This window comes from Anthonomus grandis, chromosome 5 (assembly GCF_022605725.1).
Source record: "Anthonomus grandis grandis chromosome 5, icAntGran1.3, whole genome shotgun sequence".
NCBI classification, from domain to species: Eukaryota; Metazoa; Arthropoda; class Insecta; order Coleoptera; family Curculionidae; genus Anthonomus; species Anthonomus grandis.
In genome coordinates this window covers 33,486,427-33,508,585 of record NC_065550.1, presented here as the reverse complement: position 1 = coordinate 33,508,585, position 22,159 = coordinate 33,486,427, and the positions used below count along the sequence as shown (strand labels likewise).

The 22,159-nt window shown below is 28.8% G+C and overlaps 1 protein-coding gene across 2 annotated transcripts in view; it reads left to right on the top strand.

The window, feature by feature from the left end:
- LOC126736877 (homeotic protein distal-less-like) overlaps positions 1 to 22,159 on the top strand; it is a 140,093-nt gene that overhangs the window by 19,944 nt on the left and 97,990 nt on the right. For both annotated transcript variants that reach the window (XM_050441486.1, XM_050441484.1), the window contains exon 2: positions 3,473 to 3,654. In XM_050441486.1, coding sequence (XP_050297443.1) covers positions 3,473 to 3,654 — 182 coding nt within the window. The remainder of the gene's footprint in view (positions 1 to 3,472; positions 3,655 to 22,159) is intronic.

Sequence of the window (22,159 nt, the reverse complement as noted above, 5' to 3'; positions counted from 1 at the left end):
TTTTATCAAAAATTCTTTATAGATAGTAGCCCAGAGAACAGACTTTTAAATGCCTCAAACAAAGAAGGAATTCCAAGCAGTTAAGTTAAAAAAGACAAATAAGCTTTTTCCAGGCATTTTCTTATTAGTCATCAGGGTTTTTTTATATAGGAAATTATAAGATTACATTAGTTTCAACTGCCTGGAAAAATAAATAAATTTTTACAGTGCCTGCACTGTAAGTTAATTTTAATAAACTCTTCAAAAAAGGTATTCCATTTCTTACGATTGACATTTATTGGCCTTTTTAATGCACTTGTAGTAAAAAAATACTTTTCTAGGCCTTTCTTACCTAAGAGGCCTCAAAACCAAAATTTTGAAAGCTGTAAGAAAAAGCAAATCTAAATAATTTCAGGCAATTAGGCAAATGGTTAAAAATATTTCAGGCAGCAATAATTTTTTCCAAACACCATTTTTTATTGGTGTCTGCTTTCAGCCTGAAAATTTTAAGAAAAATGTCACCATTTATTCCAGATATTTGGAATATTTGCATGTATCAGAGGTTTTTAAATAGGAAATGATCAGTTTACATTAGTTTTAACTACCTAGAAAAATATTGAAATTTCACGCATTTAATTAAATTAAAAAAAAATTTAGGCAGCAATAATTTTTTTATTAAATCTAATTTTTTTATTGTAATCTATTTTGAGTCTGACAAAATCTAAGAAATAAAATTAGAACTTTATTTTTTCATAGGAAATATTTAGGTTATGGTTTAACTGCCTGGAAAAAAATGAATATTTCCAGGCACTAAAAGTCAATTTTAGTAAATTGTTTAAAAAATGTATCAGCCAAGAGGGAATTAAACTGCCTGGATTTTTTTTTCGTGTCATTTATTTTCTTAAGACTACAACATTGTAAGAATAATTTTTTTTATTCCAGGCAGTTGATATGCTTTTAAAAGCCTTAAATAGACCTGGACCTGAAAATTTTTCAGCACACATTAAAACTGCCTGGGATTTTTCTTACAGGCATTTAATAGTTTGGAATTTGATTTCGCCTTGATCTATAAAATATCTTCTTAATCTATAGAATCTATAAGATCTGTAATGAATATAATCTGAATTTGTACTATTAGTAATGATTCTTATCGAACAATCATCTTGGTTTAAATTGCAGGAGGGAATATTTGCAATAAGTTGCATAAGACTATTCTTTGCTAGATGTCAAGCCTTTCCAATATTTTGTTATTATTAAAAAGCATCGGCAAAATTCACCTTTTCACTGGCCACCTCATTAACCAGACCTAACTCCTTTGGATTTTTGTTTTTGGGGATTTATGAGTACAAAGCGTAACATACACTCCATTTCTTTACTACAAATTATATTATTTTTTAGTGGCTCATTTTTAAAAAAATCTATACGGAATGTGTGCTTACATAAGAATAGAAAGTGTTAGAAATTTTAAATATTCTATAATACAAATCTTTTGCAAGCAAGCAATGTAAGCAGTGAATGTAAGCCCTTAAATAGAGTTTAAATGCCTGAAAGAGAACAGGAATTTCAAGAAGATAAGTTAATTTTACTGAAGTTCCTTCCAATATTTGTCTTTTTAGAGAAATGATGGTCATAAATTGAAGATTGACAGAAAGAAATAAAAACACAAAGTCACGGCCTCACAATATTGTATAGTCACAGGCTACGCGTGTTTCGCTTTAGCTTGAGCATCATCAGGCCATTAAAAGCGATACACAACCTTCACATTACAGTTTGTGTTTTCGTTTATTTTCGTCACTTTTGTATGTTGGCCTCTTTGAAAAAAATGCATGAAATTTTTTTTATAAATTGAAGAGTGCAAAGAGGAATTCAGTGATTTTTTGTTAATCAGTTACGCTATTCAAATGCGTCATAAAGCTTGTAAAAATAGGAGTAAAAATGCATAAAAACGTCTTAAAAATAAAAAAGATAAATATTAAATTATAAGTTTACAAAAAGTCAAATATCTGAAAAGCTATTAAAGATAGGCAAATAAATTGAAAAGCACTTTATTAATCAATATTTACGCTACAAACGTTAATAAGGTCACAAAGCATTTTATCCAGAACTTTTAAAGTTATTCACATTTTTGTACAAAAGATATGGATTTTGATGGTTCTAACGCAATTCTATAAGAATAAAAAGTTCAATAAAAAAATGTAAATTTTAATCCTGAATCGGTTTGAGCGTAAAATCATAAGACTATGTTTTGCTAGATCTCAATCCTTTCCAATATTTTATTCTTATTTTTATTAAAAAGCATGAGCAAGATTTACATTTTCACTGGCCACCCCATTAACCAGACCTAAATCCTTTGGATTTCAGTTTTTAGGAATTTATGAATACAGGGGTCAAAGCGTAATGTACACTTCATTTTTTTATTACAAATTACATTACTTTAAGTGGCCTATTTTTTTTTAATCTAGACGAAATGTGTGCTTACATGAGATTAAAAACTATTACAAGATTGAAATATTCTATAACATGAATCTTTTGCAAACAACATACAATATAAGCCCTCAACTTTAAATGCCTGGCAGAGAAAAATAATTTCAAGTGGGCAAGTTAATTTTATTACAGTTTCTTCCAATTTTTGTCCCTTTAGAGAAATTATGGTTATAAGTTGAGGAGTTCAAAGGGAAATTCAGTGATTTTTGGTTAATCAGTTACGCTATTAAAATGCGCTATATAGCTTGTAAACATAGGAATAAAAATACATAAAATATCTCTATAATTAAAAAGATAAATATTAAATTATAAATTCACAAAAGCCAAATATCTTAAAAATTGTTAAAGATAATCAAATATATTAAAAAGCACTTTATTAACAAGAATCACGCTACAAATATTACTAAGGTCAGAAACCAATTCATGCATACATTTTAAAGTTATTCACATTTTTGTACGAAAGATATGGATGTTGATGGTTTGGAAAGCAATTCTATAAGAATAAAAAGCGCACTAAAAAAAATGCAAATTTTAATCCTCAATCGTTCTCGAGCGTAAAATCGTACCCGACTTGAATCGGTAACTAACTAATCGAGTCGACTAAACCTCTGAGATAATTGATAAATTTGTCACAGCAGCAACAGCAGCACAGGTTCAGCCTTTATTATCTTTTAACGTCTATTTCTTCGCCGAGGGTCGATCGTTTCAGGCCACGCGCCGCATTATTTACTAATTGTTCCTCAAACAATAATAAATCACTTTATAATAATATTTATACATATTCACAAGTATATTATCATTATAATTATTAAAAAAAAAAAAAACACTGAATTAAACATTACCGCGCAATCGAATAGCATGGGAGGATGTGAACGTTTAATTAGTTTTGCTAATTAACTTTATGTTTTTTTTTCATCTTTTTGAATATAAATAAAAACGTCGCTAGTTAAATGAAATGCGTTCGGGTTTTTTTTTTTGATAAAGGTGATTGAAAATTGATTATTTTCAGATAAATGTTTGTCTTTGGAGCGGCCCTCCGGCGGTGGAAAAGGGAAAAAGATGCGAAAACCGCGCACAATTTACTCGAGTCTTCAGCTACAGCAATTGAACAGACGCTTTCAGCGGACACAGTACCTGGCCCTACCCGAAAGGGCGGAATTAGCAGCTAGTTTAGGTTTAACACAGACACAGGTAAGTTCAGTAAGTCAGTAATTGAAGTCATTTTTTTGTTTCTTGCAGTCATTTTTCCTAAACAGAATATGATTGCAGCAAATAGTCTTTTTTTGCTCAAGTCCAGGTAGTTAAAATTGTTTGGTACCTATTATTTTAGGCAAATATATTGTCATTTTCTACTATGTTCAGAAAGTCAACTGCTTTTATATTTTCCAGGCAGTTACAATGATTTTTCTTTCTTATGATAGTCAATTGCAGTTCTGAACAAAAAAGTAATTTTTTACTACTTCCAGGCGGTTAACGTTATTATTAACTATTTTTTCAGGCCATCAATTCGATTTTTTATGTTATATTTTAAGTCATTTTGAAGCCTTTTTAAAATGTGCCTGGAAGTTATTAGAAATTACGTCAACTGCCTGGAAACATAAAAAATGTCTTTTAATTTCCATAGAAAACATAAGTAATAAAAAAGTCTGGAATAAAATGGATCGAATGGCTGATAAACGTGTAAAACTATTTTTGAAGTCTAAAAGATATCAGAAATAACGTCAAATGCCTGGAAGACAAAAAATTACCTTAAATTTCTGGAAAAGATGCTCAAACTCAAAACTTTGAGGACAGTGTTCAGTTTATGGAAGACGCGAATAGTCTGGAATATTTTTTAAGATCTAAAATAGAAGAAGAATTAATGTGAATTCCTGGAAAATATGAGAAAATGACGTCAAGAGGGTTCCAAGAAGGCTGGAGTAGAATGAAACTCTTAACAGACAAATTTAATGCTTGAATATGGAAAAAAAATTTATTATTACGTCAAATTTTTGGAATGATTTTTCACTTTATTCCAGAAATTTGACGTCTTTTAAGTGTTCAAATATATACATATTCCCGGTTTTTGGAATCGACTCGTATATCTTAGAGGCGTCTTGATTACAATCGAGTTCAAAAACCCGGAATATGTAAATAACTTAACACTTGTAAGACATAAAAAATGAAAACTATGAACTTAAATATAATCCTGAAATCGATTGTATATCTTAGTAAAATTCTTGAAATAAATTAAAAATTCTTGCATCAATTTGTTGTTTTTGGATTACATCGATTTCATATACCTAGGATATGTAAATACCTTAATATTTGACAGGCAAGAAAACTTAAATCCATGAATTAATAAGGCTTAGAAATTGACTTTTAATGCTTGGAAAACATAAAAACTTAACAAGAATGTCTGGAATAAAATTAAATTTTACCTCATATGCTTGTCAAAGATAAAAAACTAATTCCAAGGCCTGGAAGACATAAAAAATTACCTTCAAAGCGTGGAAAACACGAAAAATTATTTATTACTTTTGCAAGAGGAAATATGACGTCAAATGCTTGGAATAAGTAAGAGAATTGACGTGAAAAAATACCAATTTTCAAGGCCTAAAATATAGAAAAAATTAATTCTGAAAATCCTGGAAGGCATGGGAAACTCACGTGAAAGGAATTTCAAAATCCTAGAAGGCTGGAAAAAAATAAAACACTTAGGAAGCAAATGCCTGAAAGGTGTGAGAAATTATTTCCAATGCCTGAAACAAATTAAATATAAGTGCAGAAATTTGATGTCTTTAAGTTACAATCGATTCGAAATCCTGGAATATATAAATATCTTAACATTTAAAAGACATGAAAAATGAAATGCATGAACTAAAAATGCATAGGAAATTACATTGAAAGCCTGGATAATGAGAATAATTATTTATTTAAAAAATTAACATGATATTATATTTATTCACTTAATGGGATGTTTATGGCACTTTTGGTCACTAAGGAAATAACGGTTTGTCATTGTAATTGAGCGTCTTGTTCCTATAATAAATGAAAAAAAATTATCTGAAATATGACCAATTTTTATGGAAAGTTTAGAAATATGACGTCAAAAGGATGCCATAATCCTAGAAAGTTGTAACGACAAATACATGAAAGTTGTGAGAAATTACTTTCAATGCCTAAATATGGAAAAAGCGGAAAAAAGGATAAAAAATTAATATCAAATTCTTTAAAAAATTTTCAATTTATTTCAAATATTTGAGGTCTTTTTTAGCAGTTTTACGTGTTTTATTAAATTAATCAGTTGCAAAAACCTGGAATATATGAATACCTTAACATTTGAAAGGCGTGACACATTTCAATGCATGAACTTAAAATCCCTAAAAAAATACTTTGAAAACCTGGAAAATATGATTAATTGTTTATTTAATAAATGCAGAGAAATCTACATATTCCAGGTTTTTGGAATCAAGTGTATTACTTAAAAACGTCAAGTTCGTAAAATAAATTAAAAATTATTACAGGAATTTGGTGTTTTTAGGTTACAATCGATAGAATTTGCAATGGATCTCAATAATCGGGAAAACGTTAAAAATTATTTCATATTTCTACAAAATGAGATATGAAGTCAAATATCTGAAATAAATGGGAGAACTGGCATGAAAAATTAATTTTTCGTCCTGGAAAATATAGGAAAATGACGTCAAATGGATTTCAGAATCCTAGAAAGCTGAAATAGAGTGAAAAACTTAAGAGACAAATGCCTGAATATGGAAAAAATTGAAAACCCTTTTTTTTAAAATATTGTTAAAGGTCTCATTCCTGGAATATTTTTTCTATTAATTATTTACATCTTCCAGGTTTTTGGTATCAAATATATAGCTTAAAGACGTCAATTTCCTGAAATAAATTTAAAAATATTGCAGGAATTCGACGTCTTTAGATTAAAATCGATTCCAAAAACCTGGATATCTGGAATAAAGTTAGAAAGATGAAAAACTAATTTCGAGGCCTAAAAGTCGTAAAAGTTATTTCAAAATCATTAGAAAACGCGAAACTTAAAAGTGATCTCAAAAACTTAAAAACACATTTTTTTTACTCTTCCTGACGGTCAAAAAATTATGGAAAATTCCATATATAAATATATAAATACCTTAATATTTGAAATGCGTTAAATATGAAATGCATGAACTTAAAATCCCTAAAAAAAGACTTTAAAAACTTGGAAAATATGGTTAATTGTTTATTTTGTAAATACAGAGAAATCTACACATTCCAGCTTTTTTGAATCAAGTGTATAACTTAAAAACATCAAATTCCTAAAATAAATTAAAAATTATTACAGGAATTTGGTGTTTTTAGGTTACAATCGATTGAATTTGAAATAGATCTCAATAATCGGGAAAACATTAAAAATAATTTAATTTTCCTACAAAATGAGATATGAAGTGAAATGTCTGGAATAAATGGGGGAACTGGCATGAAAAATTAGTTTTTCATCCTGGAAAATATAAGAAAATGACGTTTAATGGATTTCAAAGTTCTAGAAAGCTGGAATAGAGTGAAAAACTTAAGAGACAAATGCCTGAATATAGGAAAAATTGAAAACCCTTTTTTTTAAATATTCTTAAAGGTCAAATTCCTGGAATATTTTATTTATTTAATTATTTATATATTCCAGGTTTTTGGAATCAACTATATAGCTTAAAGACGTCAATTTCCTGAAATAAATTAAAATTTATAGCAGGAATTGGACGTCTTTAGATTAAAATCGATTCCAAAAACCTGGAACACGTAAATAACATAGAAAATTACTTTGAATGCTTAGAAAATATACAAAATTAACGAGAATATCTGGAATAAAATTAGAAAGATGAAAAACTAATTCGAGGCCTGAAAGTCGTAAAAAATTATCTCAAAATCAATGGAAAACGTAAAACTTAAAACTGATCCCAAAAAACTGAAAAACACATTTTTTAAAAAATATTCCTGACGGTCCAAAAATTACGGAAAATTCCTAGAATAACTTTCAATTTGATGTCTTTTAAGTGTTTCGGTATTTACATGTTCCTGGTTTTTGAAATCGATTTTATAGCTTAGAAATGTCAAATCTTGAAATAAATTGAAAATTATCGCAGGAATTTTATGTTTATATTGTGCAATCGATTTTAAAAGCCTGAAACACGTTAATACTTTGATACTTGAAAGGCATGAAAAATTAATTTTATGAAGTAAAAACGCATAGAAAAATTTCTAAATTTTTGCCGATTTGTATGAAGATAAAACGGTGGTCGCTGAGAGACTCAACACCCTCTAGCACCTTCCAGGAGACGCCGCGGCAAAAGAGGTCTTCGCTAGTGATTGTCAGGTCGATGTAGGAGCTTCCATTGTGGGAGACCAGTGTTGGATGCCTTCCGTCATTGAGGATCATCAGGCCACTGGCAGTTATTATTTGTTCCAAGAGTTCTCCTTTAAGCCTGAAAAATTAACAAGAATATCTAGGATAAAATTAACTGTTACGTCATAAAGACTGGAAGACATAAAAAATTACTTTAAAAGTATGGAAAACATAAAACTGAAAATTTATTCCAAAAAGCTGGAAAAATAGAAAACTTTGCATAATATTCTGGAATAAATGGAAGAATTGACATGCAAAATAGCCAATTTCCGAGGTTTGAAAAACATGGAAAAATTTATATAGAATTTCTGGAAAACAAAAAAATTACGTCAAATACCTCAACGCGTATTAAATGATTCGAAAATCTTAACAAGCGATGTCAAGTTACTGGAATATATTGAATATTCAACCCAAAAAATGCATAAGTTGACCTTGAAAGCGTGGAAAAAATAAAGGATTTATATTATCACACAAATAAAAAGAGCATTAATTTAATTAAAAACATAAAAAATATACCTCTGGCAAATTTCTTTTGAAGAGAAAGAAATATCAAACATTATGTAAACTCAAGGCATAAAATTGGCTTCAGTAGTAATATTTTTGTTAAGAGTTGATTTTCGTCAATATATTTGCTGTTTTTTAAGGATAGACTCTGTACTTTAATCAACTCGTTTTAGAGATATAAACAGTTGAAAGTCGCACTTTTTTGTATTCATAGGGAAAAACGTCTGAATATTTTCATTTGAGCTTATTAAAAAGTTTCTCTGTATATTCTTTGTAATTTCTCTGTATATTTTTAATCTCATATGTCAACTGTAAAAAATTTCTCAAAGCCATGGACTTTCAATTATTTAAATCTCCGGAACAGTACGATCAAAATGACCCATCTAATTTTGTGTAGAATCTGAAAGTAGAGGGTCACACTTAGCATAACATATATTTTACTACTTTCAAGAAAAAAAAATATATATTTAGTATTTTATCATCAAATAGGTCTTAAAGAGTTGATGTAAGGAAGAAGCCCGTTTTCCTGTACATAAAACAGTCTTGATACTATGGCCTCTTCAATAGGCAATAATTGCTTGTATCTCCAAAACGGTTTGATTAACGTACGCCATATAATTTTCTGGAATTAACCGTAAAATTTAAATGTGACAAACTGTGAAAAACTATAAGAAATTGCCTCATATAATATAAATAAATCACCCTATATCCAAAAAAATGTGTATAGACTCTCAAGAGTTCAGAGAGAGCTCCCTTGCCTTGGCTCTCAACATTATTAACTTTTCTCCGAAATCAAGTGGGACCGTATTAAAAAAAATTAATAGAAGATTAAAGATATTAAGATTTATGGCTATTCGCAATGCTATTTTTTAATTACAACACCGGCGTTATATAAATTCCAGTTTATTGAGGCGGTCAGAAGAAGGCAGGCGAAAGAGGGGATTTTTTTCTTCTTCTTCCGTCGATGATGTATTCGATTATTACCCGATAAAACGATCTTTTATTTCGCATTAAAAATGCTGCTTTTCAAAGTTGAGGCCCGCGAGGGATCATCTTCCAGTAGGTAGATCTACATATCAAAACAGTTTTTGACAGTATAATAATACGGCCGTAATATATATCCGTAAAGGTGGTTATTAATAAAAAAAAAATATTAAAAAAAAAATTATGCGGAACGGTCTCGGGTTTGATGTTTTATTTTTTAATAGGGGGTTTTTGTCGTTTTCTCCGGTTTCTGCTACCAGGGTTTAAAACATAAAACTCGGGAATAATTATAGGCCGGATAATGTATACAATAAAATATACTACTGTGGCGTGCTTGGATAACATACGTAGTTTATATGCCTCCTTTAATTCAATTTAGCTCTATTTCGACGCATAAGCCTACGAACGTGTTAAGCGTTTGCTTGATTGGCTCGTCAAGGAAGTCGACGTGACCCAATAATAAAAAGACCCCATCAAATGTAATTGTTTAAGAAATTGTTGGATATACATCTGTGATGAAAATGTTAACATTTAGTCCGATACTTCGAAATTTGGCTTATCTAGTTTATTTTCTCAACATGATAGAGGTGTATTAAACTTAGATATCTAATATCTATAAATATATAATCATTTGTTTTAATCTATATTTCTTGGGTTTTTCTAATTTGTACTACGATTATGTCCTGTAATTATATTTTGACCACGTATGATATTTATTTTAAAGTACATAAATTTTTAGTATGTATTTATATTTTATACTTTTTTCACTACCATTTTCTTTAATGAAATATAATTGTTCTATATTTTCCAGGAATTCAAATAAATTTTTTATATACTCTACGTCTTAGAAAATTTACCATATTTCATTTCAATAATTCCATTTTAAAATTTATTTTAATTTAAATTTTTTGGGTTTTTCCTATTCGTACTATGATTATGTGTGATATTTATTTTAAAGTACAAAGATTTATAGTATGTTTTTATGTTTATTTATATTTAATGCTTTTTTTATTATTTTACCACCACATTTATTTGTTTTAATGAAATATTATTTTTTAAAGTTTTCCAGGCCTTAAAAAAAAATCTTTTATACATTCTACGTCTTAAAAATTTACTATATTTACAATTCCATTTTGAAATTTTGACTTTTTTTAAAATATGAACTATTGAATGCCTGTAAGAAAAATTCCAGGCATTTTTAATGTAAGTTAAATCTAAAAAGTTTTCAGGCCCAGACCTATTTAAGGCTTATAAAAGCATAGCAAATGCCTGGAATAAAAAAAATATTTGTAACAAGTTTTTCTTTCTATTTTCCAGGCATTTGCTTTTGTAGTCTCAAGAAAATAAATGCCACGAAAGAAAACCAGGCAGTTTAATTCTCTCTTGGCTAATACATTTTTTAAACAATTTACTAAAATTGACCTTTAGTGCCTGGAGATATTCAAATTTTTCCAGGCAGTTAAAACGGATATTCCCTATAAAAATTAAATTCTATTTTTCTTTCTTAAATTTTGCCAAAAATCAAAATAGATACCAATAAAAAAATGAGATTTAATACAAAATTATAGCTGCCTAATTTTTTTTTTAATTTAATTAAATGCGTGAAATTTCAATATTTTTCTAGGTAAGCTAATCATTTACTATTTAAAAACCTCTGATGCTTACAAATATTCCAAATTCTGGAATAAATGGTGACATTTTTCTTTAATCATTCAGGCTGAAAGCAGACCAATAAAAAATTAAATTTGGAAAAAACTATTGCTGCCTGAAATATTTTTAACCATTTACCTAATTGCCTGAAATTATTTAGATTCGGCTTCTCTTACAGCTTCCAAAATTCGGTTTTTAGACCTCTTAAGTAGGAAAGGCCTAGAAAACTATTTTTTTTACTAGAACTGTCTGGAAAATGCCTATTAAATATCAATCGCAAGAAATGGAATACCTTTTTTGAAGAGTTTATTAAAATTAACTTACACTGTAAAAATTTATTTATTTTTCCAGGCAGTTGAAACTAATGTAATCTAATCATTTCCTATATAAAAAAAACTGTGATGTCTAATAAGAAAATGCCTGGAAAAAGCTTATCTGTCTTTTTTACCTTAACTGCTTGGAATTCCTCCTCTGTTTGAGGCATTTAAAAGTCTGTTCTCTGGGCTACTATCTATAATGAATTTTTGATAAAAATTACATATTTGCATGAAATTATTCACTGCCTGGAAAATGCTAATGAAGTTTCAGTTCCAGGTCATGAAATGCCTGTAAGGAAAAACAATTTCAGGCATTTTTAATACATACTGCAAAGTTTTCAAGTACAGGCACTTAAGTCATTAATGCACAGCTACAAATGCCTGGACTAAGAAAATAATTTATGCAGTTTTTTTTTAATTTTCCAGGCTTCTGATTTGTTGTAGTCTCAAGAAAATAAATTCCATATCGAAAAAATTCTAGGTCGTTAAAAATTGACTTACTGTTCCTGAAAATTAAATTGTTTCTTCAGATAGTTGAAAGTGAATTTAACCCAATCTTCTCCTGCATAAAAATCTTTGATTTCTGCGTGAAAAATAGTGTTATAATAACATAAATGAGCTGCCAATTTTTTCCCAATTAAATTAACTGCCTGAAGTTATTTAATTCTGTTCACATTTTCCTTTCCAATAATATTGAACAATTTTTCGATGCATTTTTAGTTCATACGATTAATTTTTACATATTCCAAGTTTTTGGAGTCAATTGAAACCTAAAGACATGAAATTCTTGCAATAATTGACACACCTGGAATATGAAATTACTTAACAGACATTGAATTCCTTGAATAAATTAAAAATTATTCCAGGAATACTTAAAACAAAGAGCTTTATTTTTTCTTCATCTTCAGATAATATCTTACACATCTCTCAGATATTTGTTTTTTAAATTATTCATTCTATTCCAACTTTTTAGGATTTTGGAAGCCTTTTAACGTCATTTTCCATGTTTTTCAGAGATTTAAATGAATTTTTCGTGTATTTTAAGCCTTGGAAATTATGCCTTTCAAATGTTAAGTTAGTTAAATATTCCAGGTTTTCGGAATCATTTTAAAAAGCTTTTTGGAATAAATTTTAAATTATTCCAGGAATTAATGTATACAACTGTTTGGAATTAACAAGAAATTACTCCAAGAGTTCAAAATTACTTCAAATGAATTTAAAAAATATTTCAAGCAGTTGAAATGTATTCCAAGCAACTCTCTGGAAGAACTTGATGCTTTGAACTGCCTAGAAGTACTAGACAATTATTCTAATTACTTCAACTGCCTTTAATTTCTTGAAGATTCACTAAAACCATGTTTTTGAATAATTTTTTTTCTACTAAAGGATTTCCCAACTATCCAACCGAAAAGAAAACAATTATCTTTAATATAACCATATTATAAAAATATAAATTATTTATTCAAAGGTTTTATATAACATCGGTGAATAATAGGTGGTCCTTGAATCGCGGTAGTATAATAGAGAGAGAATTCCATCGTGTTTCATCATTTCCTCCTTGATGAACAAAAAAAAAACTAAGGTATTGTCGTTTTACCATCCTGTGTAAAACATGAAACGTATTGTCGTGTTTTATAACAATTTATAGGTAAAAAAAATGATTTATAGTTTGCTGAGCACGGTTATTATATTTTTCCCCTTGTTAGATGACAATTTGCCCGATGACCTTAAGACATCCTCTGGACGTTTCAAATATCCTAGAGTAAAATAATTGAAAAACCGTTCATCGCATCCACTTGAATTATGCTTTTACAATTACGAAAGTACTAATTTCAAATTAAATCCTGACGTCTTAGAACGAACAATTTCCTACTTTCTTTATATATATATAAAAAAAAATAGAATTGACCCACCGTGTACGAAAGCTCCCCTCGTTTGATTCTCATGTAATTACCGGTGTAAAATTTAAAATTACTTTATCTTTTGTAAGCGGGGCGGCCTTTCTGACAGCCGTACTAAATCGGTTTTGTTTAATAGTAATAAACGCACTCCGGCACATCGGTATACTAATAAAGGAACTTCGTTCTTATTATATTATAATCTGGTTCAAGTGTGGCATCGGAATTAATGATTTTACGAACAGTAGCGGAGAAAGATGAATGAGGCACCGCCTTTGTTTTCAATTTCTGATTTTTTACCAATCTTTTGTTGTAATCTCTCGAGTTTCGTTACGTATATTTATTGTGATGCTTCCCCGAGCTAATTTAAAGTTTCTAGTTCGGTTGAAGGTGCGGCTTTTGTATATGATCGGCTGGTTCTTAATTAGACTCTACACGGGAGGCCTTTACTCGAAAAATCGTATAATTTCACTAGAAATAAGATGAAAAAATCGGAGTTTTGTTATTAGGCAGTTGAAGTGTAATAAAATAGCATTTTTGGGCATAATTTAATTGGACATGAGACACTTTTTTTACTAAAAAAACAGTTTGGTGCATACCAAATAGGAATGTATAATACGCATATTGCAATTGGCCAAAAATGTATGTCAATTTAGTTAATTTCAAGAGTACACTCTATATTTTTTATGTTTTTTCGGTAAAAAAATAACTTTTTATACTTATTCGTTTTAAATTTTAAGCCATTGATACACGTAAATGCATTTTTTTACGTTACGTAATTTCTTTAATTTGAACATTGTAAATCTTTCTTTCCCATGCATTTGAAGCAATTTAAGCTAAATAGAGCCATCTTTTGCTACTTCCAGGCAGTTGAAGTAATTAAACTAATTTTTTACTACTTCCAGGCAGTTGAACAAATTAATTTTTTCCAGATAGTTGCTTGGGATAAATTTCAACTGCTTAAAATATTTGTTTAATTCCAATAATGTAAAGCCTCCGATTCCATGCATCTATGGCAATTTAAAACTGCTTGGAGTCATTTCTTCATGTTTGCGTGCAGTGGTTTTAAAGTAATTGTAGTCATTTTGTGTTAATTCCAGGCAGCTCAAAGCATCAAATTTTTCGAGGAAGTTGTTTGGAATAAATTACAAGTGCTTGAAATATTTTTTAAATTCCAAGAAGTTAAACCTTCTTTTGCAGATAAATGAAGTAATTTTGAACTCATTGAAGTCATTTCATGTTAATTCCAAACAGTTAAAGGCATTCATTTTTTTGAGGGAATTTATTGGAATAAATCTGAAGAACTAGCAAAAGTATTCCTATGAAACCAAAAGCATGATATTACAAGAAGGCTACTTTGTAAATGATGTTTAAGGTTCAATTTAGTCCAAGCTCCAACTACAGAATTATCGAGTGTAGTTGCTTCCTAGAAAAATTTGGAATATTTGTTTAATTTTAACATCGTAATTATTTACAGGCCTCCAAAGTAATTTAAAGTTAACTAAGTGGAATAACTTTTTTTTAATTCCAGGCATTTAAAGGCATTAATTTTTTTCCAGGGAGTGGATTAAGACAATTTTAAATCGCTTGCAATATTTGTCCAATTTCTACATTGTCCATCGACATATATCCTTCTTTTCCATGCATTTGAAGCAATTTAAGCTAAATAGAGTCATCTTTTGCTACTTCTAGGCACTTGAAGTAATTGGAGTAATTTTCTGTTAATTCCAGGCAGTTGAAAGCACTAATTTCTTCCAGGGACTTAACTGGAACAAATTTCAACTGCTTGTAATATTTGTTTAATTTCAACTTTGTAAAGCCTTTTTTAGGCAATTTTGTTCCAGACAATCGAAGTACTTTTGAAGTCATTTTCTGTTAATTCCAGGCAGTTGAAATAATTGATTTCTAACGCGTTTTTTGGGATAAATTTCAACTGCTTCAAATATCCGTTTAATTCCAAGAACAAAAACATTTTCTGCTATAAATAGAAAGGGGAAGTAGTTCTAAAATATTTGAATTAATTTTTCATGAATTCCAGGCAGTTGAAAAAATATTTTTTTTTTTATAAAGTTGCTTCAGAAAAATGTAAGCTATTTAAAATAATTGTTTAATTTCAACATTGAATAGTCAACTTTTCCAGGCATTTTGAGTAATTTTAAACCGACTGGAGCTACTTTTTATTATTTCCAGATAGTGGAAGTAGCTCTGAAGTATTTGGAGTCTTTTTTTATTAAGAGTTATTTTCCATTCATTCCAGGTAGTTGAAAATATCAATTTTTTCTAGAGAGTTTCTTTAGAAAAATTTCAACTATTTAAAATAATTGTTTAATTTCAACATTGAATAGTTAACTTTTCCAGGCATTTTGAGCAATTTTAAACTAACTGGAGCTACTTTTTACTAATTTCAGATAGTTGAAGTAGCTTTGAAGTATTTGGAGTAATTTTCCATTAATTCAAGACAGTTGAAGACATCAATTATTTCTAAAGAGTTGCTTCAAAAAAATTTCAACTATTTACAATATTTATTTAATTTCAACATTGTGCAGTCAACTTTTCCAGACATTTTGAGCAATTTTAAACTGATTGAAGTTAGTTCCTGCGGTTTCTAAATAGTTGAAGTAGTTCTGAATTATTTGAAGTTATTTTCTACTACTTCTAACCAGTTGAAGTAGCTCTAATGTAATTGTAGTAATTTTTATTATTTCTAGACAGTTGAAACCATTTATTTCTTACAAGGAGCTGATTGGGACATATTTCAACCAGTTAAAATATTTTTTTTATTCCAAAAAACTAAAGCAATTTTGTCCAAACATTTGAAGCAATTTGAAATTGATTGAACTAATTTTCTACTTTTAGACAAATGAAGTAGTTCTGAAGCATTTGTAGTAATTTTCTTTTATTTTCAGGCAATTCAAGGCATTAACTTAGCCCAGGGAATTTATTGGGATAAATTTTAACTCTTTGAAATATTTGTTCAATTCCAAGAACGTTAAATTATTTTTCCAGGCATTTGAAGCAATTTTAAACTGATTAGAGTTATTTTTTACTATTTCCAGGCAATCGAGGTTTCCCAAAAGTTGAAGTAGTTCAAAAGTACTTGGAGTCATTTTCTGTTAATTCCAGGCTGTTGAAAACATCAATTCGTTCTGGGAAAATGCTTTATACAAATTTTAACTGTTTGGAATATTCGTTTAATTCCAACGTTATTAGGTCACCTTTTCAAGGCATTTAAATAAACTTTAAATTGATCAGAGTAATTTTTTGCTCCTACTAGGTAGTTTTAAATTAATTGTATTACTTCCAGGCAATTGAAAACATTAAGTCTTTCAATGGGGTTGATTGGGACATATTTCAACTGCTTCAAATATTTGTTTTATTCCAAAAAAGTAAAGTTTTTTTCTCCCGACATTTAAATTAGTTACGAAGTATTAAGAGTAATTTTTTGTTAATTCTAGGCAGTAAAAAGTATTAGTTTCTTACAGGGAATTGATTGCGACAAATTGCTTTAAAAAATTGTAAAGCGTTTTCTAGGCAATTGAAGCAATTTTAAACCGATTAGAGTCGTTTTATGATACTACCAGGCAGTTGAAGTAGTTTTAAAATAACTGGAGTTATTTTTACTTAATTTCAGACAGTTTAAATGATGGCAGATGAAAGCTTGGGAATTTCAATTGCTTAAATTATTTTTTTGATTCCAAAAAGGTAGAGTATCTGACTGTATTTGACACGTAAATTATCTTAAAAAATGGCTTTAAATGCCTGGAATAAAACATAAATTTAATTTTAAAACAAACTGCATTAAATATCTGAACGAAATAAATCGTAATTTTTGATGCCTTGAAGGCATCACTATAAATAAAAAAATTAAAGAAATGCCTGAAAAACAATAAAATTGTTTCTTAAATTCATGCACTAAGATACTAAATAAGCTCAAAAGTGTGAAAGAGAGAAATGGTTTCAAATGCCTAAAATAAAGTAAAAAAAAATAGTCTAAACTAAAAAAAAACTAGCATATAGCATTCAAATACCTTAAATATATAAAAAAAAAACATTTCAAATATTTGAATACATTAGCAACTAAGTGCTTAAGCTTGAAAACATTAAAATTGTTTCTTGATACCTGATAGTAAAGTACTAAATAAGCTCAAAAGTCTAAAAGAGAGAAAAGGCTTCAAAAAAAAACTAGAACAACTTCAAATGCCTGGAATAAAGTGGAAAATGAGCCTAGCGCATTAAAAAAAAAGCAACCGAGTTTATCGTATGAAAATTACCATATACAGGCAGCTTTAGCTCCACAAAAAAAAAAACAACCTGAAAATATATAACGACGATTTGCATGCGTGGGTTCCCTTAAAAGAGCCCTCATGGAAAATCTATAAATTATCCCAACATTCATAGCCTATAATTAAATACCGAAAAATGTTAAATTTTTTTACTGGAAATGATTTATATTCATGATATTCAATAAGATAAGAGCGACGAGGTACACACATGAATCGTTTTATCCGACAGTGGCTGCTATACGTAATATTTTTACGGCCTTCCCGAGCTGAAACCAGCGAGTGGAGAAGTAGTACCTCCACCGCCCAGAGATAAACACACATGAATATGGAATACGTGCCTACTATAAAATAAAATAAAAGGAGGAAATTTCGAGAGCCCGTATCGCTTCATTGCACCTCTCCAGTTTTTTTTTTGTTATTGATTAGATATAGATGTACCGTTTATTGTTGTTTTAGTGAGGAAGCTCACGATTTAAAGAGGAGTAAAGAATTATTAAAATAGGTCTGTAGAAAATGTACTCAATAACTCCAATAATATCAAATATCAAATATTATATCAGCAACTTAAATCTTTTTATAATATGCTTAACTGAAACCCATATAACTAGTGCACTATATGATTTAGAGTTGTTTCTAATTTCAGATATTACAATATTTGGTTTATCCATACTAAAAAGACCTAAAAAATAATAGAAACAAAACTAATTAATTACAATAAAGACCTCAAAGGTAAACGAATAAGTATACCTTAAAAAGGTTAAAACACTACCAACTAACACGAACAACTTAACGGTCAACGCAGTGAACCTTAACACTTCTACTGTGAGGTTTTAGGTTCGAATCCCAATACTTCTTTTTTTCTATTATTTTTTGTATTTAAATTCTGTTATTGTTTTTTATAAATTTGGTGTCAAATTTTTAAAATTATATTTTACCGTTCAGTGTGTAAAATATGACCCAGTTGTAAACCAAGTATAATTATTTAATAACATTTTTTGAGACCATGATGTGTTGTTCTCTTTTGATATCGTTATATCAAGGTTTCTTTGAAAATATGGACGACTTCTTTCAAATTACACATAAGCTTTAGTAAAAGCAATTTTGACTTACTATTATTGTATCATTCACAAACAGTAGACATAGTATATTTTATATTTTTTTCAGTCAGTGGCTTAATCAATGTGATTTTGCAACGGACATTATTGTATTAGGAATATTTAATATAAATTGTGAACATCTAAATGAGCGTCATTCATAGGGAGAATCTAAATAAGATGCAAAAATTTAGGATTTTTTTCCTGGGAAGCTATTAATTCTCAAATGTTATTTGCAACGTTTCTAGAATATTTAAGACCATTTAAATCATTTAATATAGCGTTTCAAAATTAAGAAGGTTTTATTCACATTCATAGGAAGGTAAGATGTTGTTAAAAAATTGTGAGCTTTGGAATTTTTTCCTGGAAAAACTGATAATTCTCAAATATTTTTTGCAACGTTTTCAGAAAACTTGGGACCATTTAAATCGTTTGGTACTACTGAGAAAGTCGTACCATTGTTATTTTTTTAGATATAGCGCTTCAAAGTTGAGAAGGTTTTATTCACATTCATAGGAAGGTAGGATGTTGTTAAAAAATTGTGAACTTTGGAATTTCTTTCTGGGAAAACTGGTAATTTTCAAATATTTTTTCAGACATTTCTAGAATATCTGGGACCATTTAGATGATTCGGTACCACTAGAAAAATAGTATCATAGATATTTTTCGAAATATAGCACTTCAAGATTGAGGAAGAAAAGATTCATAGGAGCTGCTGCTCGAAAATTGCAAACTTTAACAATGTTTCCCGATAAAACTATTGATTTTCAAATGTTTTTTTCAATGTTGCTAGAATATTTGGAGCCATTTATCTCATTTGGTATTACTGGGAAAGTCGTAGGATTGAGTTTTTTCGATATAGGCCTCTGAAAGTTAGAGAATTTTTTTCTACATTCATGGGGGGGGAGGTAAGTTGCTGCTTAAAAATTGCAATATTTAAAATCTTTTTATAAAAAAATTGAAATATTTTTTCTAACCTTTTTACATTATTTGAGACCACTTAAATCATTTAGTGCCACTTGAAAAGTCGTACAATTAATATTCTTGAAGATATGGCCCTTCAAAATTAGACAGGTTTCAAAGGGGTGCTCCTTGAAAATTGCAAACTTTTTTTTTCGGAAAAGCTATTAACTCTGAAATGTTTTTCTAACGTTTCTGGATTATTTGAAATAATTAAAATTTTTTGGTACCACTAGGAAAGTCGTACGACTCTTGGATTTCTAATAGTCACCTCTTCTATTCAGAGAATTACTTATTTCATTACTTAGTTAAATAAAAAGATTAGGACCAAATAATTCAATTTTATAAAAGTGAAGAAAGGAGACCTAATATGGTCCCATCGGGTTGCTTTGAATGAAAAGAGAAGACTAATAAATAAAAGTCCAAATAAAGAGATACTCTTTACTACTATTTTTCTTATAATACTAAAAACTTACATAGTATAATTATACAACATGGTATGACGCTCATTCATCTTAAACAGTACACGCCTTGGTACTAAGTCAATTATAGATTAAGTTATAACGAATAACTTTAAATTAAAGGTTCAAATATTAATTAAAATGGCCTTTAATTTGGATAGCATTCAGGATATACAATTATGTATTTAACTCAATAGACTCTTAACAATAATTCAGTCAACCCTTGATCAATATTGTGACATTAACACTGACATAAATGGCACAAGTACCATGGATTTCTTTTTTTTTATTCATTTAAGCAGACTTAAGAGAATTAGTATTTTAATAAGTTAATAAAGTAAGTTCTGCTGGACTAGATTCCGTTTTTCTTTCATCTATATTTCACATTATTATACAGTTTACTGAATCTTAAAAACTTAAATCTGAAAGTTGGTAAAATGCCCGAAAACCTAAAGAAATACGTATTTAATGATTTTAATTCGACAATCTACTTACGAATTTTCAAGCATTTAGCTTTTTTGATTTTTGAGTTATGAGCTTTTTTTGACGCAGTTTTAGAGAAATATAATTTTTACAAAAAAAAAATAAATAAAAAACTAATTTTCCTGTAAATTTTCAAAAAAAAAACTAAAATAATTGTCTAACTATTTGAATAGAGCAACCTTCAGACACATTTTTTAATAATCTGTCTTAGATTTTCTGTTAAGGTGCTTTTTTTTAGGCAAGATTTTTAAAAGGAATTATATTATTTTCACAGAGAATTTTCCTCTGAAAATAATATTCTGGATGTAGTTTCAACTAATAAAATCTACAATCGTAAATCGACAAAACTAATACCGTCAGTATCGTCATAAACCTAAAAAATTAACAAAATCATTTAAGCATATGAAGCATAATTAATCCAAAAATCATATTTAGAGCCCTGTAACCTAACAATTTATTTGAAAAAAATAAATCCTTATATCAAGAGTCGAGTAATTATGCCCGATAAGTAAATGCGAGTCACATCCATTTAAGTTATGCACAATAAATCGTTTTAAATTCAATTGTATTTAAATATTATTAAACGTATTCCAAAAACACGGAACATTATCGCCCTATAAATATTCTTCCAGCAATTGAAAATTAATTTTTCAAGCTAAATTAGTTATTTATGAACAGTTAGTGGGATTCTAAACCGAAAATTATATAAAATCAATAAAAAGCAATCTGGATGAAACATCAGTCATGTGAGTCTATTATACAATTGCTTTAGCATATCGGAAGTATATGAGAGATTATGGCGGGACAATGGGAGGTGTATTCTTGGACTTAAAACGAGCCTTCGATAAAATAGTCTTTACCTTTTTTGAATCTTACTTTTCTTAGAGAAATCAAAGAGTCATATGTAAAATTATAATTTTTTTACTGTTAATAGGATTCCATAGGGAAGTATCCTTGGATCACTGTTGTTTGCCTTATATATCAATGAAATAACATTTTGCCAAATACATCAATTTGCCGATGATGCTGTCACCTTTTTTTGCTCACATGAGGTCCTTACAACGATTTATGTTTAGTAAGTAGAAAATAAAAAATAGATAAATACAACTTTTAATGAAAATATTAAATTTGTTGACCAAATAAAGTACCTTCGATTTATATTAAATAGTCAGTTAAGCTTAAAATTTATTTTGAATCTGTCATTGGAAGTGGCTTTTTGTTTGGTTAAATGTATAATCTATTTTTATTAATATAGAAATTAATTTTTAATGGCCCCATATTTACAATCTTTAAATTGGCTCGATATAGAACAAAGTTTTGAATATTAACTTCCTTTATTTATTTATAACATAGAGCGTGGACTTCTACCTGCATATTTGCAGGATTTCCTATCAAGAAATGATGAGACTCATAATTGTCAGACAAAGCAACAACACAACTTTTATGTAAACACTATAAAAAGGTATTTTAGCTCCCTGGAAGAACGCATTTATGCCATTTATGTCAGCAATCTGGAGTTTCCTGAAAAAAATTCTAAATTTTACTGCGTAGAAAAATTAATCCAATGGTCTGGAAGATATAAACATGTACACTAACAATCTGGAGAAAACAATAAATCACCTCGACTCTCTGGAAAAAATGCTAATTTTATGATCTGCAAGAACTAAATTTAGAAAAGTCAA